This window comes from Lethenteron reissneri, unplaced genomic scaffold (assembly GCF_015708825.2).
Source record: "Lethenteron reissneri isolate LAM-NWPU_2019-01 unplaced genomic scaffold, ASM1570882v1 scaffold_1520, whole genome shotgun sequence".
In the NCBI taxonomy this organism is placed as follows: domain Eukaryota; kingdom Metazoa; phylum Chordata; class Hyperoartia; order Petromyzontiformes; family Petromyzontidae; genus Lethenteron; species Lethenteron reissneri.
Genome location: NW_026891246.1, coordinates 48,835 through 74,341, shown reverse-complemented (window position 1 = coordinate 74,341; position 25,507 = coordinate 48,835). Strand labels below are relative to the sequence as shown.

At 53.0% G+C, this 25,507-nt stretch overlaps 1 protein-coding gene across 1 annotated transcript; it reads left to right on the top strand.

Annotated features, from left to right (window-relative positions):
• Positions 1 to 1,043: 1,043 nt before the first annotated feature.
• On the top strand, positions 1,044 to 6,127 carry LOC133362541 (protein Wnt-7b-like). Its single transcript, XM_061581493.1, has 4 exons — positions 1,044 to 1,314; positions 1,563 to 1,771; positions 3,745 to 4,004; positions 5,112 to 6,127. Exons 1-4 carry the CDS (start codon positions 1,178 to 1,180, stop codon positions 5,595 to 5,597), a joined length of 1,092 nt encoding a protein of 363 aa, XP_061437477.1. The 5' UTR covers positions 1,044 to 1,177; the 3' UTR covers positions 5,598 to 6,127.
• The last annotated feature ends 19,380 nt before the right edge of the window (positions 6,128 to 25,507 follow it).

The following is a 25,507-nucleotide window of genomic DNA, read 5'->3' as shown; positions in this document are numbered from 1 at the left end:
TGTCACTGTGTGTGTGGTGAGTGTCTGTGTGTGTGTAGGTGTGTGTCACTGTGTGTGTGGTGAGTGTGTGTGTGTAGGTGTGTGTCACTGTGTGTGTGGTGAGTGTCTGTGTGTGTAGGTGTGTGTCACTGTGTGTGGTGAGTGTCTGTGTGTGTAGCTGAGTGTCACTGTGTGTGTAGCTGAGTGTCACTGTGTGTGTAGCTGAGTGTCACTGTGTGTGTAGCTGAGTCTCACTGTGTGTGTAGCTGAGTGTCACTGTGTGTGTAGGTGAGTGTCACTGTGTGTGTGTAGCTGTGTGTGTGTAGCTGAATATCACTGTGTGTGTGTAGCTGAGTGTCACTGTGTGTAGCTGAGTGTCACTGTGTGTAGCTGAGTGTCACTGTGTGTAGCTGAGTGTCACTGTGTGTAGCTGAGTGTCACTGTGTGTGTGTAGCTGAGTGTCACTGTGTGTAGCTGAGTGTCACTGTGTGTAGCTGTGTGTGTGTAGCTGAGTGTCACTGTGTGTAGCTGAGTGTCACTGTGTGTAGCTGTGTGTGTGTAGGTGAGTGTCACTGTGTGTGTAGCTGAGTGTCACTGTGTATAGCTGAGTGTCACTGTGTGTAGCCGAGTGTCACTGTGTGTAGCTGTGTGTGTGTAGCTGAGTGTCACTGTGTGTAGCTGAGTGTCACTGTGTGTAGCTGAGTGTCACTGTGTGTAGCTGTGTGTGTGTAGCTGAGTGTCACTGTGTATAGCTGAGTGTCACTGTGTGTAGCCGAGTGTCACTGTGTGTAGGTGTGTGTGTGTAGCTGAGTGTCACTGTGTGTAGCTGTGTGTGTGTAGCTGAGTGTCACTGTGTGTAGGTGTGTGTGTGTAGCTGAGTGTCACTGTGTGTAGCTGAGTGTCACTGTGTGTAGCTGAGTGTCACTGTGTGTAGCTGTGTGTGTGTAGCTGAGTGTCACTGTGTATAGCTGAGTGTCACTGTGTGTAGCCGAGTGTCACTGTGTGTAGGTGTGTGTGTGTAGCTGAGTGTCACTGTGTGTAGCTGTGTGTGTGTAGCTGAGTGTCACTGTGTGTAGGCGTGTGTGTGTAGCTGAGTGTCACTGTGTGTAGCTGAGTGTCACTGTGTGTGTAGCTGCTGCTGCGTGTGACGAGGTGGTCTGGCTCGACTCGTCACAGCGGCACTGTGACACTCCGCGAGATGGCGCGCGCCAGCACCTCGGCCACGTGGCAGACGGCGCCATGTGGCGCGCGCGTCCACCGCTGGGCACCGCCGCACCGCCCCCTCCTCCGCATTGCTGCTGCTCTCACGGCGGCCTTCTTCGACTCGCGAGTGGGGTAAGAGAGAGAAGCCGGGCTCGTCGAGAAGCCGGGCTCGTCGCGCGGCGTTGTGACGGGGGGGGGGGGGGGGCTGCGGTGGCGATGTCGGGTCAATGAGTGGCAACGCGTCGCTGTGAAGATCGTCGAGGGAGAAGTCTGCACGCTGCTGCTGCTGCTGCGTTCGCTCGCGCGGGTCACGGTGCCGCCGGGCGGCTCTCCGTCCACGCGCCCGTCCGTGCGTCCGTCTGCCTGCCCGATGGCCGCAGGGCGCTGTCCGCGGACACGATCTGCGGCAAGATTCCGGGACTGACGCCACAGCAGCGGGCGCTGTGCCGGAGCCACCCGGACGCGATGGTCGCGGTCGGCGAGGGCGCGCGCCTGGGAATCGGCGAGTGCCGGCACCAGTTCCGATTCAGCCGCTGGAATTGCTCGGCGCTGGGGGAGGAGACGGTGTTCGGCCAGGAGCTCCCAGGCGGTGAGCGCCCCGACTCGGCGTCAGTTCGGCAGAGGGGCGGACCCGCGGTGTGCGGTCACCCTGTGCGTCTCTCTCTGAATTCTAGAACTCGCAACGCGCCACGTTTCTTATTTATTTAAAAGTTTTTTCATTTCTCAATCATGGGCAGTCCTCTGCCTAGAACAGGAAAAAGAACAGGAGAAATCATGACCACAACCCGAGCCGGTGATCCTGTTGTAACAACCAGTGCCTGCACCACTCTCCCTGACAGCAGGTGCACCGAGTATGAAACACGAGAGACACATCCTGCACACAACCTTTGAGCGAACAAGTTTACCGTCGCCAGGGAAGAAACATGAATCCGCCTACCCTCGCAGCGGAGGCCGTCCTCAAACTCTGTGCCACACGGGGGTGGAGGCCACCGCCATTTCTCATTTGCAGCGTCACTGCCCACCATCTCTGTCTCCACCTACACCACCCTTTCCAACGGCCGACATGCAGGTGCCCTTAATCACTCTCCCGCGCGCCGCCCACAGGGCCGCCTCCTTCACGGCGCTTACGACGGCCCACGCCTGAGCCCAGACCTCCCCCGCCCTCTGTCTGAACATCCCCCAAATTGTATTGGGCAATGTGGCCTTTACTGGACAAAAATGAGGCAGCAGAGGCCGACATAACTCCCACACCTCCCGAGCAAATGGGCACTGAGGGTGCGGGCCAATCTTCGGGAACACATGAACCGTCTTTATTCCGGCCTGTCCCAGGCCGCCAGCCAGGATAAATCCCATTGCCTTTTCGTCAGGGCTGGCGATGTTACGTTTTTCTAAAGTAGTCGGTGCACGGCACCCCGTGCACCTGGCACCTCTGTACCAGCCTGCTGCTTAGACGTCTCCGCCAGGACGTCCCTGGGAATCCACGACGCGCGTGTCTGGGCCGGCTCACGCCTCACGACGTGTTCGCTTGCCGCGGTGCACGACCACCCCTGAGGCCAAGCCGCGGGGGTGCCGCGCGGCAACGAAGCCGTCCCTGGCCACCGCAGGAGCCACGCCTGCCTGTGCCGTACGTAACGAGGCTTCCACCTGGAGTCCATTGGAGAAATACAGGTGCAGCGTGTCGCAGACCAGGATCGTGGCGAGGGTGCACGTGATATTCGGGGCGCCCCTCCCACCGTTCTCGACGCTTTTATTATTACACATCGTTTCCCGTTCCACTCGGCCCATCGCGCCCCCCCCCCCCCCCCCCTCCCCAGATGAACCTGAAGAACATTCGCTGCAGTCTTTTCGCCATTTGCGCGCCCGGCGAGATCACGTAGGCCCGGTAGATAAGTGCCGGGAGGATTTCCACCCTCGGGACCAACATTCTACCATCCATTGGAAGGCGCCTGTCCGCCCGGCCGGCCGGCCTGCCCCTCACCGCCCTCTCCCTTCCCATCCAATGCTTCGTCGCCGAGTCCTGCCAACAGAAGCTGACCCCTAGGATCTTGATCGCCTCTCCCAGCACCGTTATACCGGTCGACGGCCCTCGAATAGCCTGGGGTCACTGAAGATCAGCATCTCACTCTTCCTCACATTTACGTTAGATCCCGAGGCCAAAAATAATCTATCCGCGAGTCCTAGGGCCTCCCATACCGAGGAGACATCCCCACAGGAAATGACGACATCGTCCATATACATGGCTATTTTTGCTGGCTCCCCTGACCGCCTGGGCAAAGGGCTCCATTCACAATATGAATAACACCGGTGACATAGGGAGACACCCCTGTCGCACACCTGACCCAGTTGGTATCTCCTCAGAGAGGACTCCATTTATCAGCAGGCTGCCCGTGAGCTTATGATGCAGCAGTTGCCTTATCCAGCCGATCAATTGTTTCCCCACCCCCATCACCGCGACCCCGCGTCTCCCCCCCCCCACCTCCCACGCGTCCCTGCTCCACCACCCTGCTGCTCACACCGCCCCCCCCCCCCCCCCCCCGTGCGTGGGCTCCCCGACACAAGCAGGTAGCCGAGAAGCGGCCTTCGCGCACGCCGTGATGGCGGCGGCCGTGGCGTACGCCATCACGGCGGCGTGCGGCCGGGGCGACCGGAGCTGGTGTGGCTGCGACGGCGCCAAGCAGGGCGGCTTCTACGATGCACAGGGCGGCTGCTCGGCCGACCTCAGCCACAGCCTCGAGTTCTCGCGCCTCTTCGTGGACGCGCGCGAGGTCCAGCGGAGCGCGTGCACGCTCATGAACCTGCACAACAACGCCGCCGGGCGCAAGGTGTCAGCGATTTCCCCACACCAAGCACTCCTCCAGATCCAATCCAACGCAGGCGCTGAAAACAAAATCACCCCTCCCCACTCTCTCCCTCCCCCCTTCCCACCCCCCATTATCCTACCTCTTCTCCTCGTCATTTTTCCGGCACAATGCTTATTTTTAGCTAAGGAAAGCTGTCTCGAGTGTGGACCAATTAACTTCAAGGACAGTGCATATCATTATCATCATCAGAGTTGTTTCTTTTTGTTTGCATTTTGACTGCTTGTGTTGTGGTTCTTGTGGTTCTTGCAAACATGTCAGTTTTTGTACCAGTTGAAAGGGTAAAAACCTATCACTATATTTTGCCACTGGTAAAGGAGGTGTCTCATAGTGTAAATGGGGTTGTTGCTGGGCTCTGGTCCAATCACACGGCCGGGGTATTGCGGGGGCGGAGCCTGGTCTGCGGGGCGTGTGGGAGGGGCCACCGGTCACCTCGGCAGCTCCAATGGGAGGCGAGGTGAATGGGGGCGGAGCCAGCGGGGCAGTATGGGAAGGCCGGATCTGACGATCCGGAAGGGGAGGAGTCAGGATCACGTGGGGGGAATGGATATAAGTGGGAGCCCGGAAGAGATCGGGGCAGTCGGGGAAGTTGAGAGGCTGAGCCACGCTGGGTGGTGAGAGATCCGCGCCATCGGCCACGTGGCCGAAGGTCCTCAGCACGCCGTCGGCCAGCGGGGTGCGGAGTGCGGGAGTAGAGGAGCTAACGGAGGAGCGTGCGTGGCACGCGAGAGGAGACGACGCTGGTCCGTGGAGGAGACCAGCGGGGTGCGGAGAAGAACCTAAATAGAAGACAAGCGGAGACCAGCAGTGGCTGATGGAGTCTTTTATTACATGTTTGTGTGTTGCCATGAAGGCTCATATATTGGAAAACTCCAGCACAATTGCCGCTGGTGTAATAAAATTATTAAAGTCAAAGTCTGTCTCTGTCTCTCTGTGTCTCTCTGTGTCTCTCTCTGTCTCTCTCTGTCTCTCTCTGTCTTTTTGTCTCCCCCCCCCCCCCCACTTGTCCCCACCTACCTCCCCGATGCTCTCCTGCCCTCTCGTCTCTCTCTCCCCACCACGCGCCGCCAGGTGCTGGAGGAGAAGATGAAGACGGTGTGCAAGTGCCACGGAGTGTTGGGCTCGTGCACCACCAGGACGTGCTGGGCCACGCTGCCCCAGTTCCGCGAGGTGGGCTCCGCACTCAAGCGCAAGTACGACGAGGCGGTCCACGTGGAGCCGGTGCACGCCGGCCGCTACCGCCACCGCTACCCCGCCTTCCTCCAGGCGAGGCGCTCGCGCGGCCACCGCAAGCCGCTCCACACGGAGCTCGTGTTCACCGAGAGCTCGCCTAGCTACTGCGAGGAGGACCGGCTGACGGGCAGCGTGGGCACGCGCGGCCGCCCGTGCAACCGCACGTCGCCGCACGCCGACGGCTGCGAGCTGCTGTGCTGCGGCCGCGGCTACGACACGCGCCAGTACACGCGCTCGTGGCATTGCAAGTGCGAGTTCCGCTGGTGCTGCTACGTGCGCTGCAGCACGTGCAGCGAGGGGGCGGAGGAGTACACGTGCAAGTGACGGCGGCGGCGGCTCGCTGGGAAGCTGGGGCCCCGACTCCTCCGCCGGCTCGATCGCTCGCCCCGTCGACTGTCGGCCATGGCCCCCACGGGCCTCGCCCCTGGCAACAACAATCATGGCCGGACAAAAGTGTCAGCGGATGTCGCTGCCTGATGGCGCGGCTGTCGTTCCGCACCTCGCAGTTGCCCTCAACTTCCCTCCCTCACCCCACCCCACTCACCACCCCACCCACCGCCACCCTGCGTGATTGCCGACGGGGTGGGGGGGGGGGGCGCCAGGCGGATCCCTGCAAGAGATCTGCAATCGGCTCCCGAGCCTGGGACAAAGTAGCCACCGAGATCTCAGCATGATGGGAGAGAGAGGAGGAGTCGGTGACTCGTCCACATTGCTCACCATGCCCTGCCCCTCCCCCCCACCACCACCTCTGCCCCTCCAACCACATGCTGCTTCTCCCACTCAGATTTGCTGACCACGAGGACCCACAAGTTCTGTATGTCGCCGGCACCGAGTGCAGCATCTCCCAGTGAATCCCAGCGTCCCCCCCCCCCCCCCCCCCCCGGCGAGCATTTCCCTCGTCGAACACGGGGGAAATGCGTGGACTCGATGATCTCGTGTTTTACAGGGAAAGGTGCGCATGGAAGGGCGGCAGATGGTCCAAAAATGTGTGGTTAAATATTTTTTGCATGGTTAATAACATATTTCCAATGATTACTAAGTGTGTACCCCTCATCACGGTTGAAATTATGTCTGTGTTTGTAAATTTGGATGGCCTCGTATACAAACCTTTGATGGTAGCCAGAGGGTTTGCAAAGCACCTTAGTCTCGAAAAAAACAATATCATGAGAGCCCACCGCGTTGTAGCAATGATCGGCAAAGGCGGAAGACTCAATTTTGCCGTGTTTCAAATCTTGCTTGTGCTCGCGGACACGATCAGAGACATGACGTTTCGTTTCCCCAATGTAACAATCACCACAGCTGCAACTCAGTTTATAGACTCCAGGGTATTGCAAGTCAGGGATGACATCCTTCACAGATGGGCTCTCATGATATTGCTTTTTCCGAGACTAAGGTGCTCTGCAAACCCTCTGGATACCATCAAAGGTTTGTACACGAAGCCATTCAGATATACAAACACAGACATAATTTCAACCGTGATGATGGGTACAAACTTAGTAATCATTGGAAAGATGTTATTAACCATGCAAAAAAAGATTTAACTACACATTTTTGGACCATTTTATCTGACAGGCACTATTTTACTTTACCGAGTGTTGACATCCCCAGCGTTTAACAGTACTCTCCTTTTTCGTATTTGATTGTCAGCCAACACTGGTGAAAACAACATGGGCATTTTCGTTCTCTTCTGTCATGTGCACCAACAGGGGCTTGCGCACAAACACGTCCACGTCGACGTCTACGTACACCTCTTTTAGCACCCCCCCCCTCCCAATACGTTCCATTCATTGGCTACCACATTCTGATAAGCTCCCCCCCTCCTCCCCCTTAACTTGTATGACCCCAAGAACACCATCCCCACCGTCATACATGGAGGTGGAAACATTATGCGTTGGGGGTGTTTATCTGCTAAGGGGACAGGACAACTTCACCGCATCAAAGGGACGATGGACGGGGCCATGTACCGTCAAATCTTGGGTGAGAACCTCCTTCTCTCAGCCAGGGCATTGAAAATGGGTCGTGGATGGGTATTCCAGCATGACAATGACCCAAAACACACGGCCAATGCAACAAAGGAGTGGCTCAAGAAGAAGCACATTAAGGTCCTGGAGTGGCCTAGCCAGTCTCCAGACCTTAATCCCATAGAAATATGTGGAGGGAGCTGAAGGTTCGAGTTGCCAAACGTCAGCCTCGAAACCTTAATGACTTGGAGAAGATCTCCAAAGAGGAGTGGGACAAAATCCCTCCTGAGATATGTGCAAACCTGGTGGGCAACTACAAGAAACGTCTGACCTCTGTGATTGCCAACAAGGGTTTTGCCACCAAGTACTAAGTCATGTTTTGCAGAGGGGGTCAAATACTTATTTCCCTCATTAAAATGCAAATCAATTTATAACATTTTTGACGCGTTTTTCTGGATTTTGTTGTTGTTTTTCTGTCTCTCACTGTTCAAATAAACCTACCATTAAAATTATAGACTGATCATTTCTTTGTCAGTGGGCAAACGTACAAAATCAGCAGGGGATAAATACTTTTTTCCCTCACTGTATATATGATGGTAATTTTAGCTGATGGAACAGGAAATAATCGTGATTAAATGTATGTAAGTATACATTAATACAGTATATATAAAGTAGAAACAAGCGGAGTGCCACATGAGGCAGTTTATCTCTTGGATAAATCATACCAAAATAACGGGTACGTAACTTTCTTAGGGTGATATTGCATCTAAGCTGATACTTTTGTCTAGACGACTAAATGCGACATTAAACTAAGAACGAGTCAGGCTGTCGTCGCTGCAGCGTCATTTATTCACAACTTACACATTCAGTGCATTCTCTAATGAAAATACGAAATGCAGTAAATCCTACTACACAGTCAGTAGCTACTACTGGCTCAGTAGATACTACTGTACAGTCCGTCGAGACAACTACAGAATCAATAGATACTACTTCCTCTGTTGTATGTAGGGCGTGTAGCTATATATAACTACGTGGGGGTAAAGATATGTTTTGAGGGGGGAGTCAACAATTTCCAGAAACCTTTGACATCAACTATTTCCCGCACACTTTCTTTAACTTTTCACGTGAGGTCCAGGCACACCAGGAGGTCCCATAGGACCCTGAGACCCTGGCACACCCTGAACAAACACAGACACAGTTTTAATAAAAACGAGTCTTGTATTTAAATGCCACACATTCATACATGTCAACCCATTCGGCTTACCCCTATTCTTGTACAGGGAAATTTTGATTTCCAGCTCCGTACGGCGTGCAGCCGTTTCAATACGACAAACACGTTCAGCAGGAGACAACACGCCCGTTGAGCACGCGCTAGCTCGGCCACCTACTTGCTGCCCTGCAACGCAGTTACCCTTCACGCAAGTTGACCAACTCGTGCAATCATCTCTGCGTAGGCCACGAGGTTCGTGCCGCCAGCGGCCGGCAGCGAAGTGAAGGGTGAACTCCAACGGCACCGCCTGGTCTGGCGCTCACCGCTCGCGGCAGCGCAGCTACCGTCGAGTGCACAGGCGGTGCAACTGCGCCGGTGCGCCGGAGGGGTCGAAGCACCCGGGTGCGAACAGAGGGGGGCGGGTAGTTGCAAGCCCCGTGCCGGCAATGGTACGACGCTAACGGACGGTGAGCGGCGGCGGGTTCTGCGCCGCTACGTTGCTGGGGCAGTGCACCTCACGCGCTCGTGCGCAAGGCGCCGCACGGCGCAGTTGCCCAATCACACTTGGCTCGGTCGCGTGTCTCTTTGGAGAAGTTCCATCGTTACACGCCTCGTTCACCAAATGTGGTTTGACGTTTACACTATGAGACATCTCCTTTGCCAGTGGCAAAATAGTGATAGGTTTTTACCCTTTTCAACTGGTATAACAACTGACACCTTTATAGAAGGCATCATGTTTGCAATAACCACAACACAAGCAGTCAAAATGCAAACAAACAAGAAACAACTCTGATGATGATAATGATATGCACTGTCCTTGAAGTTGATTGGTCCACACCCGAGACGGCTTTTCTTAGAGCCTAGTCTCCATTGGTGTTGGACCAGATGACACCAAAAGGCGTACAACTCAAAGACAGCGCACTATCAGAGTATTGAGAGCTCGGGGTAAACATTTACACTATGAGACCTCCTTTACCAGTGGCAAAATATAGTGATAGGTTTTTACCCTTTCAACTGGTACTGTCTCGGATGTGGACCAATCAACTTCAAGGACAGTGCATATCATTATCATCATCAGAGTTGTTTCTTTTTGTTTGCATTTTGACTGCTTGTATTGTGGTTATTGCAAACATGATGGACTCATGGCACTTGTTTTATTAAACTCTTGAATAAGATTTGGTTATAACTGTTGATGTTATGTAGCTGTAGATGTGACACAAACTATTGCTTTCTGAAAGATCTTGTAAAAGACAAGGGCAAAATTCACTTGTTTTAAAGTTTAATGATAACAGACCACTTTGCATTACTTATAACTCCTGTTAAAAATGTTCATGAGGTAAAGATATTTAACTCATGGAAATTTAAGGTATTCTATACAGTTTGTTCAATGTTATCTGACTGAATGAAAGGCAGAATTGCGTTTTTAGAGTTGTTCACGTCTGCCTGAGTGGCTTCTATTTGGTTACATTGTCATTTGAAAAATAAAGTTAATTGTGGCAATGAAAATTGTTTTAGAACAGTGTGTGCTGTATGTGCTGTGTGTGTGCTGTATGTGCTGTGTGTGTGTGTGCTGTATGTGCTGTGTGTGTGTGTGCTGTGTGTGCTGTATGTGCTGTGTGTGTGCTGTGTGCTGTGTGTGCTGTGTGTGCTGTATGTGTACTGTGTGTGTGCTGTGTGTGTGCTGTGTGTGTGCTACTGCTGTGTGTGTGTGCTGTGTGCGTGCTGTGTGCTGTGTGTGTGCTGTGTGCTGTGTGTGTGCTGTGTGCTGTGTGTGTGCTGTGTGTGTGTGCTGTGTGTGTGTGCTGTGTGTGTGTGTGTGCTGTGTGTGCTGTGTGTGTGTGTGCTGTGTGTGTGTGTGCTGTTGTGCTGTGTGCTGTGTGTGCTGTGTGCTGTGTGTGCTGTGTGTGCTGTGTGTGCTGTGTGTGCTGTGTGTGCTGTGTGCGTGTGTGTGTGTGTTGTGTGTGCTGTGTGCTGTGGTGTGCTGTGTGTGTGTGTGTGTGCTGTGTGTGTGCTGTGTGCTGTGTGTGTGCTGTGTGTGCTGTGTGCTGTGTGTGTGTGTGTGCTGTGTGTGTGTGTGCTGTGTGTGCTGTGTGTGCTGTGTGTGTGTGTGTGCTGTGTGTGTGTGTGCTGTGTGTGCTGTGTGCTGTGTGTGCTGTGTGCTGTGTGTGTGGTGCTGTGTGTGCTGTGTGCTGTGTGTGTGCTGTGTGTGTGGTGTGCTGTGGTGTGCTGTGTGTGTGTGGCTGTGTGTGTGTGCTGTGTGTGCTGTGTGCTGTGTGGTGCTGGTGTGCTGTGTGTGTGTGCTGTGTGTGCTGTGTGTGTGCTGTGTGTGTGGTGTGCTGTGTGTGCTGTGTGCTGTGTGTGCTGTGTGGCTGGTGTGTGCTGTGTGTGTGCTGGTGTTGTGCTGTGGTGTGCTGTGTGTGCTGTGTGTGTGTGTGCTGTGTGCTGTGTGTGTGCTGTGTGTGCTGTGCTGTGTGTGCTGTGTGCTGTGTGTGCTGTGTGCTGTGTGTGCTGTGTGTGTGTGCTGTGTGTGCTGTGTGTGTTGTGTATGTGCTGTGTGTGTGCTGTGTGCTGTGTGTGTGTGCTCTCTCTGTGTGTGGTACCTCATGGGGAGCAGTAGTGTAGCTGTTAGCGCTACGCTGCGCTACGAACCCGGCGACCAGAGTTCGATTCCTGCTCACGGCCAATACCAAGTGACTATTATCTGAAACTGTCCTGGGCATCCCCTAGGTAGACTCAACCTCAAATTAGTACCTGGTGCGATGTGCAAACATCGTCACTAGGGAGACAAAGGCGGTCGGGCGGGGTGCTGGCCACCCACCCCCTCGTGTAACATTTCGCCCTTCATAGGTGCTCGCTAACAGCACTTGCCCCAACAGTCTGTTAAGGCTACACGGGGGATCTTTGTCTCTATTTACGTGACCGTGTCGTCTACACGCTGTCTGTTGATTATGTTAACGGCAGGCTTTGATTCCTAAAGCAATTAAAGAAATTGTGCCGTGTTTACTGAATGTGGAGGTATCTTTTTTTAATAAACGAGACGACGCGTTGTCTCGTACAATTAAAGATTTCAACCCGAGTTTCATTGCGAGCCGGAGTTTTGGGGGCCAGGACTCCGGAAAATATCTCCTGCCTGGTTATCCAGGCGAAGAGTGATTTTTTAAAACACTCTCATCGATAATCAGAATCACTAACAGGGGTCATTGCATGAAACGTCGTCTTCTCGTATATTGTTTTCATCTTCATGGCAGTGTTGTCGATTTTTTTCGTTTGAAGGGAGGGGGAGGGGGTGGTGTCATCATTGTCAAGGATGACAGTGGCGGGGGGAGGGTGCGGGGGGAGGGTGGGGGGGCAGTGGGTGTCTGCGAGCTCCTATTAAGGCCGGAGCATCGCACTCCACGGAGGGATGCGAGTCAGTGTCGTGGCACGTGTATAATCGCACGATTGCGTAACGCACGCACGCACTCACCGTGCTAGAGTCATCATTTTAGGCCGAGTGGACCTAGGGGACGCCCACGTCAGGGCGGCCGGAATGTTGAACGCGTGCGCGTCTCTGGGATGGTGGCGCTCAGGAGCGCGACGTGCGGCCGTGTGCGAGGCTGTTCGTGTACCCGTCTGTGTGTCGTGACGGGGAGCGGTGGTGCAGCGGTTAGCGCGTTGTGCTACGAATCCGGCGACCCGGGTTCGATTCCCTCTCACGGTGACGATTATCTGAAATGGTCCTGGGCCTCCCCTAGGTCGACTCAGACTCAAATGAGTACTTGGTGCGATGTGTAAACATCGCCACTGAGGAGACAGGTGGCTGGGCGTGGTGTTGGCCACTCGCCCCCCTCGTGTGCCACAGTGCCGGCCTTCACAGGTGCTACTCGCTAACAGCACTTGCCCCTACAGCCCGTGAAGCCTTTACGGGGCACTTTGTATGCCCGTGTACCTGCGTTTACGCATGTGCGCTCGTACGTTCGCACGTACGTGTGTACGTATGCGCGGACACAAATGTATGCGTGGATGTACTTGTGTATGTGCGTGTGTACGTATGCGCGGACACAAATGTATGCGTGGATGTACTTGTGTATGTGCCACGTACGTGTGCGTCTATAAATACGCATACGTACACGTACGCGCATTTATGTGCATATCAGAACGCAGGTTTGCGTGCGTATTTACCTCTGTGTGTAGTTTATAGAGACGCACGCGTTTCGAGCCAGCCTCAAACGAGAACCTGGTGCGGTGTGGCAACATCGGTCAGCAGCTTGCAGGCTTAACAGCAACTTGCCCCTACAGCCTGTCGAAGGCTACACGGGGGAACTTTGCCTCTGTGTCCCTATGAGTGAGTGTGTGTGGGGTGACGTGCAACTCGGAACTGTGGAATGTGGCGAGGTGGCTGGTGGGATTCTGGGGTGGTGGGAGGCGGAGGGGACGCGGGATGAAGTGTAGCCCGCGCCCGTTATCCCTCATTCCCGGAGCGCCCACACACACACGGGCACACACACACACGGGCACACACACACACGGGCACACACACACACGGGCACACACACACACAGGCACACAACAACAACCGCCATTCGCCACTAAGTGGCGGTGACGTCACCACGACGCTTGTGCCAGGCCATGTGCACCTTGAGGCCACGTGAAGTGTCGAACGCCCGCTGGCAGGAGGTCACGGGGCAGACCCAGCAGGTGCCACGGATCGACTGACTGAGATGACCGGCTGATGCACCACCTGTGCCCCATACTGTGCCAATTTGCTGTGCTTTAGCCACCCGGCGCTCCGCTCGTTGTGAGCGTCGCTCCTCCGTTGTTGTTGGAGGGCGACTGCCTCCAACTGCCCAGTAGCGTCCTTCACGAGCCTCCTCCACTGAGGCCGATTTTGACACCGCTGGTACCGGTCATCGGCAAGTCCACTCAGCTCCACGTCCTCCTGTACCACATCACTCCATCTCTTCTCTAGCCCGTGCCGCGCCCTTTTAGCCCCTTCGATCCGGCCGAACAAAAGCTGTTTAGGCATGCGGTGGCTGGGCATGCGGGCTACATGACCCAGCCAACGCAGCCTTGCCTGCCGGAGGAGCTCACCAAAGGGACTTTGCCCAGATCTTTCAAGGATTTGTGAGCTCCTCACACAATCCAGCCTGGTTAAACCCAGGGTGGATCGTGCACAATACCCATGGCAAACATCACCCTTCACCACCCACCATCTCCTGCATATTCTCCCCGTGGATTTTTCTCCGGGTCCTCCGGTTTTCCCCCTCCACATTTAGAATCAACATCACGCGTTCAGAGTGTTTGGCTGCTTTAAGTGTCCACGTCATCAGCCATTTCAATGTGGCTATCATTTGTGAAAGCCAGGTCGCTTCTGCAAGAGCGCTACGTCGCTCAGTGGGCCATGCTTTGTGAACTAAAACAGATGTTTGAGTTTATAGACATTGCAGCAGTCAGAGACGCACACGTTATATTGCAGAGTGGATCGTACCAGTTTCTTTTGTTCAGGGGGCTGGGAATGCGTTTGCTTTATAAAAGTGCTCTCACTTTCAATCTGCCCTTGAAACCAATCGTTAATCGAGTCCAGTCCTGCCGTCGTGTGTTTACTTAGCCACACTGGCGAAAGGTCACTCCTGACATTTCCATAACGAATGCAAGAGGCTTCATCGCATGCGAGAGAACGCCGACTCGTGCCACGTGGCACTCGACGTTCTCTTCCTCAAACGAGTCTTTGCATTTGGACGCGTAAAATAGCCGATTTAATTTCCTGCAGCAACTAAAAAGTCAGATCGTATTCGTGGAATTACCGCCCCTCCCCCCTCCGTGAGTAGCGCCTCGTGGATTTAATAATTTAATTAGGGAAGTTGCGGAGGCGGCTTTACGAGTGGCTCAAGCAACAGGGTTCACTCACCACTCTCTACACGTGACCCATCTCCACGCGCGTGTGTCCAGTTGAACGCATTGGCTTTCTCCGCGTGCAAAAGTACTCAAGAAGGAATTTGACAAGCAACCGGGCATTACAGGTCACGTGACACTACAGGTGTGCTCACACCTGAGTGCATGTGTGTGCGTGTGCGTGTGTGCATGTGTGTGCGTGTGTGCGGGTGCGTGTGTGTGAGTGTGCGTGTGTGTGTGGGCTTGTGTGTGCATGTGTGTGCGTGTGTGCGGGTGCGTGAGTGTGCGTGTGTGTGCGTGTGTGCGGGTGCGTGTGTGTGAGTGTGCGTGAGTGTGCATGTGTGTGCATGTGTGTGCGTGTGCGTCAGTGTGCGTGCGTGTATGTGCGTGTGTGTGTACGTGTGTGCGTGTGCGTGAGTGTGTGTGTGGGCGTGTGTGAGTGTGTGTGCGTGAGTGTGCGTGTGTGTACGTGTGTGCGTGAGTGGGCGTGTGTGTGCGTGAGTGGGCGTGTGTGTGCGTGTGTATGCGCGTGTGTGTGTGAGTGTGCGTGCGTGAGTGTGCGTGCGACAGTGTAGTGGTTAGCGCTACGCTGCGCTATGAACCCGGCGACACGGGTTCGATTCCCGCTCACGGCCAATACCAGTGACGACGATTATCTGAACCGGTCCCGGGCTTCCCCTAGGTCGACTCAGCCTCAAATGAGTACCTGGTGCGGTGTGTAAACGTCGCCACTGGAGACAAAGGCGGTCGGGTGTGGTGCTGGCCACTCACCCCCTCGTGTGCCGTTCCGGCCTTCATAGGTGCTCGCTAACAGCACTTGCCCCTACAGTCTGTTAAGGCTACACGGGGGATCTTTTGTGCGCGCAGCATTACAACAACAACATCAACAACATCAACAACAACAACATCAACAACACATAAGAGATGCGGCACAACAACAACAACAATGACCCCCCCTCCTCCCCCCGTATGGATGTAACAGACTGTAGGGGCAAGTGCTGTTAGCGAGCACCTATGAAGGCCGGAACGGCACACGAGGGGGTGAGTGGCCAGCACCACGCCCGGCCGCCTTAATCTCCCCAGCGGCGATGTTTACTGCTACACACCGCTGCACCGGGGACTCATTCGAGACAACAACACACGCTGAAGGGGGGGAGGGGGGGGGAGTTTTGAGAAATCTGTTTGATGAACGAAATGGGTTTGATAAGATGTTGAACTTATTGTTGCTTAAGCTTCTTTAAAAAATAACAATCCAACGAACAAGATGAAGAAATAATGCTGTGCATGTAAGTTGGATGATTTCTATAGACAGTTGAACATTCGTGGTTTGAAGCATTAACACGTGAACATGTGAACCCCTAGATCACGGGTTCATTGACGCGTCGCTCTTGACACTGAACACGTTTCTCCTCCTGCGGAGGGAGCTGGTAGGAACGTCGGGTTGCTCGGTCAATGGCCTGCAGGGTCAACGGCGGCGTGGTGTATTCCGCAAATATGCCCGACAGTGAGGGCGGGCACAAGCCGGCGTGAGTAGGTTAAACGTTGAGTTTTATAAGGGCACCACGGGGTGACCAGCCCCTCCCCTCCCAGCCCCACCCCCCACCCAGCCCCACCCGTCCCCACCCTCCCCTCCCAGCCCCACCCCCCACCCAGCCCCACCCTCCCCACCCTCCCCTCCCAGCCCTACCCTCCCCACCCAGCCCCTCCCTGCACGACGGACGGACGGACACAATAATCCCCTGTGGGCTGGTGTAACCAGAGGTTCCTACCAGTAACAATCTTGCCAATTGCTTGTTTTTATTTTGTACGTCTCGGCTCTGTCGTGAATAGGTGCATCCTCACGACGATGTTTGTTAACTGAATGTCACTGACAACATGACTAGGTGCAATGTATCCCACCGGCGAGGGTGAATGGTGTCGTGTGCGAAGCTGCGCAGTGGCGTGGAGTGGCTCTGGGGGAGAGGCGTGAGAAGTCGCTCACATTTCATGAATGACTTTATCAAGGCCCCAGCAACACACGTGCACGTGGCGTGTGAGTGAGCGCAGTTTCACAGGGCGATTTGGGCAATTAGAACACACGACGGAATTGATTACACCTGCTTGCTTCATCAACAAAAGCCCATCGGGAAACAATTATTCTGAATGTGTTTGTGTGCATTGATTAGAGGCCGTCGATAAATGACGTCACGCACCTGGCGTGACGCTATTTATGGACGTGGGGAGCGGTAGTGTAGCGGTTAGCGCGCTGCGCTAACTCAAGTGACGATTATCTGAACCGGTCCTGGGCTTCCCCTAGGTCGACTCAGCCTTAAGTGAGTACCTGGTGCGGTGTGTAAACATAGCCACTGGGGAGACAAAGGCGGTCGGGCGTGGTGCTGGCCACCCACCCCCTCGTGTACCTTTCCGGCCTTCTTAGGTGCTCGCTAACAACACATGCCCCTATAGTCTATTAAGGCTTTACGGGGGATCTTTGTAGGTGAGTGTGTGTGTGTAGGTGAGTGTCTGTCTGTGTGTCGTCGTGTGTGTGTGTAGGTCAGTGTGTGTGTGGGTGAGTGTGTGTAGGTCAGTGTCTGTCTGTGTGTGTGTGTAGGTGGGTGTCTGTCTGTCTGTGTGTGTGTAGGTGGGTGTCTGTGTGTGTGTGTAGGTGGGTGTCTGTCTGTCTGTGTGTGTGTGTAGGTGGGTGTCTGTCTGTCTGTGTGTGTAGGTGGGTGTCTGTCTGTCTGTGTGTGTGTGTGTGTAGGTGGGTGTCTGTCTGTCTGTGTGTGTGTGTGTAGGTGTCTGTCTGTCTGTCTGTCTGTGTGTGTGTGTAGGTGGGTGTCTGTCTGTCTGTGTGTGTGTGTAGGTGGGTGTCTGTCTGTCTGTGTGTGTGTAGGTGGGTGTCTGTCTGTCTGTGTGTGTAGGTGGGTGTCTGTCTGTGTGTGTGTATAGGTGGGTGTCTGTCTGTCTGTGTGTGTAGGTGGGTGTCTGTCTGTCTGTGTGTGTGTGTAGGTGGGTGTCTGTCTGTGTGTGTGTGTGTGTAGGTGGGTGTCTGTCTGTCTGTGTGTGTGTGTGTGTGTAGGTGGGTGTCTGTCTGTCTGTCTGTGTGTGTGTAGGTGGGTGTCTGTCTGTCTGTGTGTAGGTGGGTGTCTGTGTGTGTGTGTGTAGGTGGGTGTCTGTGTGTGTGTGTGTAGGTGGGTGTCTGTCTGTCTGTGTGTGTAGGTGGGTGGGTGTCTGTCTGTCTGTGTGTGTGTGTAGGTGAGTGTCTGTCTGTCTGTCTGTGTGTGTGTAGGTGAGTGTCTGTCTGTCTGTCTGTGTGTAGGTGAGTGAGTGTCTGTCTGTGTGTGTGTGTGTAGGTGAGTGAGTGTCTGTCTGTGTGTGTGTGTGTAGGTGAGTGAGTGTCTGTCTGTGTGTGTGTGTGTAGGTGAGTGAGTGTCCGTCTGTGTGTGTGTGTGTAGGTGAGTGAGTGTCTGTCTGTGTGTGTGTGTAGGTGAGTGAGTGTCTGTCTGTGTGTGTGTGTGTAGGTGAGTGAGTATCTGTCTGTGTGTGTGTGTGTAGGTGAGTGAGTGTCTGTCTGTGTGTGTGTAGGTGGGTGTCTGTCTGTGTGTGTGTGTGTGTAGGTGGGTGTCTGTCTATCTGTGTGTGTGTAGGTGGGTGTCTGTCTGTCTGTGTGTGTAGGTGGGTGTCTGTCTGTCTGTGTGTGTAGGTGGGTGGGTGTCTGTCTGTCTGTGTGTGTAGGTGAGTGTCTGTCTGTCTGTCTGTGTGTGTAGGTGAGTGAGTGTCTGTCTGTGTGTGTGTGTGTAGGTGAGTGAGTGTCTGTGTGTGTGTGTGTAGGTGAGTGAGTGTCTGTCTGTGTGTGTGTGTGTAGGTGAGTGAGTATCTGTCTGTGTGTGTGTGTGTAGGTGAGTGAGTGTCTGTCTGTGTGTGTGTAGGTGGGTGTCTGTCTGTGTGTGTGTGTGTGTAGGTGGGTGTCTGTCTGTCTGTGTGTGTGTAGGTGGGTGTCTGTCTGTCTGTGTGTGTAGGTGGGTGGGTGTCTGTCTGTCTGTGTGTGTAGGTGAGTGTCTGTCTGTCTGTCTGTGTGTGTGTAGGTGAGTGTCTGTCTGTCTGTCTGTGTGTGTGTAGGTGAGTGAGTGTCTGTCTGTGTGTGTGTGTGTAGGTGAGTGAGTGTCTGTCTGTGTGTGTGTGTGTAGGTGAGTGAGTGTCCGTCTGTGTGTGTGTGTGTAGGTGAGTGAGTGTCTGTCTGTGTGTGTGTGTGTAGGTGAGTGAGTGTCTGTCTGTGTGTGTGTAGGTGAGTGAGTATCTGTCTGTGTGTGTGTGTGTAGGTGAGTGAGTGTCTGTCTGTGTGTGTGTAGGTGGGTGTCTGTCTGTGTGTGTGTGTGTGTAGGTGGGTGTCTGTCTGTCTGTGTGTGTGTAGGTGGGTGTCTGTCTGTCTGTGTGTGTAGGTGGGTGGGTGTCTGTCTGTCTGTGTGTGTAGGTGAGTGTCTGTCTGTCTGTCTGTGTGTGTGTAGGTGAGTGTCTGTCTGTCTGTCTGTGTGTGTGTAGGTGAGTGAGTGTCTGTCTGTGTGTGTGTGTGTAGGTGAGTGAGTGTCTGTCTGTGTGTGTGTAGGTGAGTGAGTGTCTGTCTGTGTGTGTGTGTGTAGGTGAGTGAGTGTCTGTCTGTGTGTGTGTGTGTGTAGGTGAGTGAGTGTCTGTCTGTGTGTGTGTGTAGGTGAGTGAGTGTCTGTCTGTGTGTGTGTGTAGGTGAGTGAGTGTCTGTCTGTGTGTGTGTGTGTAGGTGAGTGAGTGTCTGTCTGTGTGTGTGTGTGTAGGTGAGTGAGTGTCTGTCTGTGTGTGTGTAGGTGAGTGAGTGTCTGTCTGTGTGTGTGTAGGTGAGTGAGTGAGTGTCTGTCTGTGTGTGTGTGTGTAGGTGAGTGAGTGAGTGTCTGTCTGTGTGTGTGTGTGTAGGTGAGTGAGTGAGTGTCTGTCTGTGTGTTTGTGTAGGTGAGTGAGTGAGTGTCTGTCTGTGTGTGTGTAGGAGAGTAAGTGAGTGTCTGTCTGTGTGTGTGTGTGTAGGTGAGTGAGTGAGTGTCTGTCTGTGTGTGTGTGTGTAGGTGAGTGAGTGAGTGTCTGTCTGTGGGGGTGAGTGAGTGTCTGTCTGTGTATGTGTAGGTGAGTGAGTGTCTGTACCGGGGGAATTTCCATCTGGTACAGATGTAGTGTTGTAAAGGACGGACTTCTAAACTTCTTTATGGCACACACTGTTTATTATCTTGACACACAGTCTCCTGACCCTGCACAGCTCGCACTCACTCCTCGCTCCTATTCTACGAAGGTACAGCCTTCGGACTTGCCGTCTATCTAATCTTCCCGCTAGCCTAGCGTCCTCCGGCTGGGACCTAGGGGAGGCACACTGACCCGCCGCTGGCCCGGCGGGTCCCCGACCTCTGGTCGCTCGAGACCTTCGCCCTCACAAGGGCGGGAAGGCTGGGAGCCAGGGTCCTATCCAGGACCTATCTCCCCTGACCACTGGTGACACTGAGCCCCAGCCCTGACAAGGGCTGGAAGGCTTGGTCCAGGGTCCTAGCTGTCTTCGGCCGACTTGGGTCTTCGTGTGGCAGAACTCACGAAGAGCTCTCAGCGCTCTGGCTTTTATACCTGTTCGTGGCCGGGTTGTCCAATCCCCGGCCACCTTGTGGAACCCTCCGATTGGTCCTTCCCAATCTGGCGTTTGGATCCTACCTCACCCCATTTGACCCTGACCGTTTGATTGAGCGGGAAAACCTTGTTTACGATCCGCTCTCTCAGTTTGCGAACAGCGAGCAGTTAACACCACTACATATATATAATGGGAGGCTGATCGACGCCCGGGTGCGATCAAGGGATGGCTCCCTATTGGTCAACCACGTTATGTATGCCGATGATTTGGTAATAGCTGCTCATTCAGAAGAGGAGTTGGAGACGCTGCTGCTGAGACTGGAGCGTGCCACTAAGAGGTGGGGCCTTACCATCAGCCCCACCAAAACTAAGCACCTGCCTGGGTATTTTGTACCATCGGACACTCCACCCCCACAACTCCCAACCGGTGATGGGGCAGTTGTGGAGAGAGTGGAGAGTTTCCCATACCTGGGCAGTGTGCTTATGACCGGCTCCAGTTTAACAGCAGAGGGCTCACTCCGAATCAGTCGAGCGGCAATATCTTTTCATCGGTTGCGTAACGCTGTGTGGAAGCTACCTGGTCTGTCGCTCCGCACGAAGCTTCAGGTCTTCTCGGCCACGGTCATTCCCTCCCTTCTCTACGCTTCGCCGGTTGGAAACATTTAGGCTGGCCTGCCTACGATCCATCCTGGGTTTAACCAGGCTGGATTGTGTGAGGAGCTCACAAATCCTTGAAAGATCTGGGCAAAGTCCCATCCGTGAGCTCCTCCGGCAGGCAAAGCTGCGGTGGCTGGGGCATGTAGCCCACATGCCCAGCTACCGCATGCCTAAACAGCTTTTGTTCGGCCGGATCGAGGGGGCTAAACGGGCGCAGCACGGGCTGGAGAAGAGATGGAGTGCTGTGGTACAGGAGGACGTGGAGCTGAGTGGACTTGCCGATGACTGGCACCAGCGGTGTCAAGATCGGCCTCAGTGGAGGAGGCTCGTGAAGGACGCTACTGGGCAGTTGGAGGCAGTCGCCCTCCAACAACAACGGAGGGCGGAGGAGCGACGCTCACAACAACGAGCAGAGCGCCGGGTGGCTAAAGCACAGCAAGTTGGTACAGTATGGGGCACAGGTGGTGCATCAACCAGTCATCTCGGTCAGTCGACCCGTGGCACCTGCTGGGTCTGCCCCGTGACCTCCTGCCAGCGGGCGTTCGACACTTCACGTGGCCTCAAGGTGCACATGGCCTGGCACAAGCGTCGTGGTGACGTCACCGCCACTTAGTGGCGAATGGCGGTTGTTGTTGTGTTAGTGTGTGTGTCTCTCTGTGTGTCTCTCTGTGTCTCTCTGTGTCTGTGTGTGTCTCTCTCTGTGTCTCTGTGTCTGTGTCTCTCTCTGTGTCTCTCTGTGTCTCTCTGCGTTTTTCTGTGTCTCTCTGCGTCTCACCGTGTCTCTCTGTGTCTGTGTGTGTCTCTCCGTGTCTCTCTGCGTCTCTCTGCGTCTTTCTCTGTGTCTCTCTGCGTCTCACCGCGTCTCTCTGTGTGTCTCTCTGTGTCTGTGTGTGTGTCTCTGCGTCTCTCTGCGTCTCTCTCTCTGTGTCTCTCTGTGTCTCTCTGTGGTTCTGTGTGTGTCTCTCTGTCTCTCTGTGGCTCTGTGTGTCTCTCTGTGTCTATATGTGTCTCTATGTGTCTATATGTGTCTCTGTGTGTCTCTCTCTGTCTCTCTCTGTGTTTCTCCGCGTGTCTCTCTCTGTGTCTGTGTGTGTCTCTCTGTGTCTCTCTGTGTGTGTGTGTCTCTGTGTGTCTCTCTCTGTCTCTCTCTGTGGTTCTCCGCGTGTCTCTCTCTCTGTGTGTCTCTCTCTGTGTTTCTCCGCGTGTCTCTCTCTGTGTGTGTGTCTGTCTCTCTGTCTCTCTCTGTGTTTCTCCGCGTGTCTATGATACATCACCCACATGGTAAAACCATCACCACCATCACCACCACCGCCACCGCCATCATCAACATCACCAAAAACATCAACATTGCCATCAATATCATCAACATCACGATCAACGTTACCATCGCCATCATTACCAACATCACCATCAGCAGAGTGGAGACCCTGATGATGATGATCATAGGTGATGGTGGTGATGGTGGTGGTGTGGTGATGGTGGTGGGTGCAGCTACTCGTTACCAGCACTTGCCCCAACTGTCTGTCAAATGCTTTATGGGAATGTTTTTCATTGTGATGGTGATGATGATGATGTTTGCGGCTATTTGCCAACATCACTTGTCCCGACTGTCAAATTATATGTTGGAATATTTTTTATGGTGGTGATGATGGTGGTGATGATGGTGGTGATGATGGTGGTGATGATGGTGATGGTGGTGATGGTGGTGATGATGATGGTGGTGATGGTGGTGATGATGGTGATGGTGATGATGGTGGTGATGATGGTGATGGTGATGATGGTGGTGATGATGGTGGTGATGGTGGTAGGCCTCGGCAAGGTAAGGTAAAAGTTAAAAGGTAAAAACAACGAGCCTACCTTTACCCTACCTTTTACCTTTCCACAATACAATCACTCTACCCTACCTTTTACCCTTTAGCAGGTAAGGTAAAAGGTAAAAAGCAACGAGCCTACCTTTACCCTACCTTTTACCCTTACCCCATGCAAATGACCCGATTACAGGGTAATTACTAGGGAACTACACACATCAACAGGGTTTATAACGGTAAATGCTATAAGGTAGAGCGCTTTATTCATATAGAATACTCTCGATTATTCCAATTTTACACGCTTGTCGTTGTTGTCATTGTTGTTGTTGTTGTCGTCGTCGTAGTCGTTGTCGTATCCTCAAATCTTGTAACTAAATTGTAACCCACTCCCCAATGTGGTATCGACTGCAAACTTGGTATACTTGTGTCATACTGATGACAACACGATATTCTATCATAAAATTATTTTGTAGATGTTATGTTTCGGCTTGGGTCTAATTGTCCACGCTCACCTGACGTTGGCTGTAAGTCACCACGGCCCCTGACGTCGTGGCAAGCTTCGGAGCCACTTCCTGGAGTCGTGGAGTTCTGCTATTACGAGTACATTTCATAAAAGCGCGTTTTTAATCAAGTTTGTTTTAATATTACTTGTTAAATGTAGGCCATGGACTGCGCCACGGAGCTTCTAGCGGTAAACAAGGCACCGTATTTACCGGGTAATACGTCGCGCTTCCTTTACCTTACCAGGTAATTCTTCCGAGATATATTTACCCTTTAACCCTTTTACCTGGTAAAAAGAGAAAATTACCTTACCTTGCCGAGGCCTACTTGAAGCCGGTACGGTTATAGCACCAATTGATTAACAGATCACTTGCCTTGACGGGTTAGCGGATCAATTTTGACTTTAAACTTTCGTGACTGCAGGAATTCATATTCTTGGTTCTTTTGGTAAAAATAAAAAAATAGTAAATAAAAAATGGAAAATAATAAAAGAAAAACCCCCCATTTTTTAAATCCTTTATATTAAGTTCGCATGCTTGCTTGCTTGCTTGCGTGCTTGCTTGCTTGCTTACGACCGTGCAAATCTTTCGGTCGTTTTTTAACCCACTTCCCGTGATCCAATCGAGCTGACATTTTCCACACAGACTCGTTGTGCCAGACAATTAATGTTCGTGAAAAAAAATTCCCAAAATTTTACACTTTTTAGGCAAAGAAAATGTATTTTACATATATTCAAATATAACTCATTCATCGCTTTGGCTGAACGTTACAGTATAAGAGCCCAGAGCGTAACCCCTCCACGGGCCGTGGCGGAGTAGCGCAGTTGGTAGCGCCCTTGCTTCGCATGCCAAAGGTCGCGGGATCGATCCCGCGTCCTCCATAGGCGAATATATTTTTAAATCCTTTATATTAAGTTCGCTGCCACGCATATAAAGGATTTATAGTGAAAAACTTTGTTTTTACTGGTTTACTTGTTCAATATTTTATTATTATTTTCTATTTACGTGACTTTACCGAAAGAACCAATGATATATATATAGAGGGTTAGCCGATTTGATTCGTTAATCGATTTGTTGTCTGCTTCAATAGTGCAGTAGCTCAACAGGGAGCGGGTTCAGCAAGTTGTGCAGGAGCCTCTTTCGACGGTGCAGCGACGTCTCTCCTTCAGCAGCAGCAGCAGCAACTCCCAGCAGGTGCAGTAGCAGCATCATCAGCAGCATCAACTCCCAGCAGGTGCAGCAGCAGCAGCAGCAGCTCCAGCACACGTGCACCATTCATTCCAAGGTGGGCTGCCAGTAACAGCGTCTGTGTTTTGCAATGTTGGTTGGGTGGTGTTTGTGTTTTCTCGTTGCAGGACGGACTTCTGTGCCGTTCCCTTCGTTGGGATTTCCTTTGGCGATTCTGGTGGTTTGGTGGTGGCGGTGAGTTTGAACACAGGCACACAATGTAGAATTGGTGTTGTTAGATTGTTGAATGTGCGTCAAGTGTGTTTTGGTGTTAGCTCAAGATATTAATAATGAATGGTCATTCAGTGCATTGTTATTTAATCCACTTAGAATGCCGTTAGAATGCAGCAGTTACGTTGCATTACGGATGTGTTGGTTGTGATGGGGAAAGTGACTGAATGATACAGTAGACTCGATCACATTTGTGGATTAACTGCGAACCTCAGATTGTGACGTAAATCAATAACTCGTGGATTTTCGCTTCAGCTAAAATGAGTCGTCTAACAGCAGTAAAACAACAACATTGGTGTTCTCGGAAACGTTTCATTACAAGTCGCGCAAAATCCACACGGTCGCCCCTACAGTCGAGCAGTTGCATTTGTCTTACTGATTGTCCGTGTCGGGTGGTGGTGGTGGAGGGTTGCGACACATTTATAATAACGCGATCTCACCCAGCAACATGAATGCATAATACTGGTCGTGTTCAACTAGTTTGTTTACAACGGGGGGCAGAGTTCGATGCTGATGGGCGTGGCTCTGCTCTGTGACCTGAAATTCTTCATCGGAGATGACCAAATCCCAACAGTGTCTGAGCAGCCGGTAAAAAGCCTTGGAAGGTGGTATGATGCAAGCCTGAAGGACAAAGACCAGGTGTAACAGCTGCGCAAAGACATTAGTAGTAGCCTACAGTCCATCGACAACACCCAGCTACCTGGAAAGTTAAAGGCCTGGTGTCTGCAGTTTGGTCTCCTACCCCGGGTGTTGTGGCCCCTAGCAGTGTATGAGGTTCCAATCTCAACAGTGGAGAAGATGGAAAGAAGAGTCACAGGCTACTTAAAGAAGTGGCTCGGAGTTCCACGATGCCTTACCACCATAGGCCTCTATGGAGATGGTGTCCTCAAGCTGCCCCTCACCAGCCTAACCGAGGAATTCAAGTGTGCAAAAACCAGGCTCCAGATGACACTGAATGAATCTCGAGACCCAGTGGTGAGCAACAACGCGCCGACCTTGGCAACTGGGCGCAAATGGAGGCCAGGAAAAGCAGTCCAGGAGGCAACAGCAGCCCTCAGACATGCTGACATTGTGGGTCATGTTCAGCAAGGGAGAGGAGGCCTTGGGCTAACTAGCCGTGCTGCTTGGAGTAAGGCCACTGCACCAGAGCGGCGGAAGA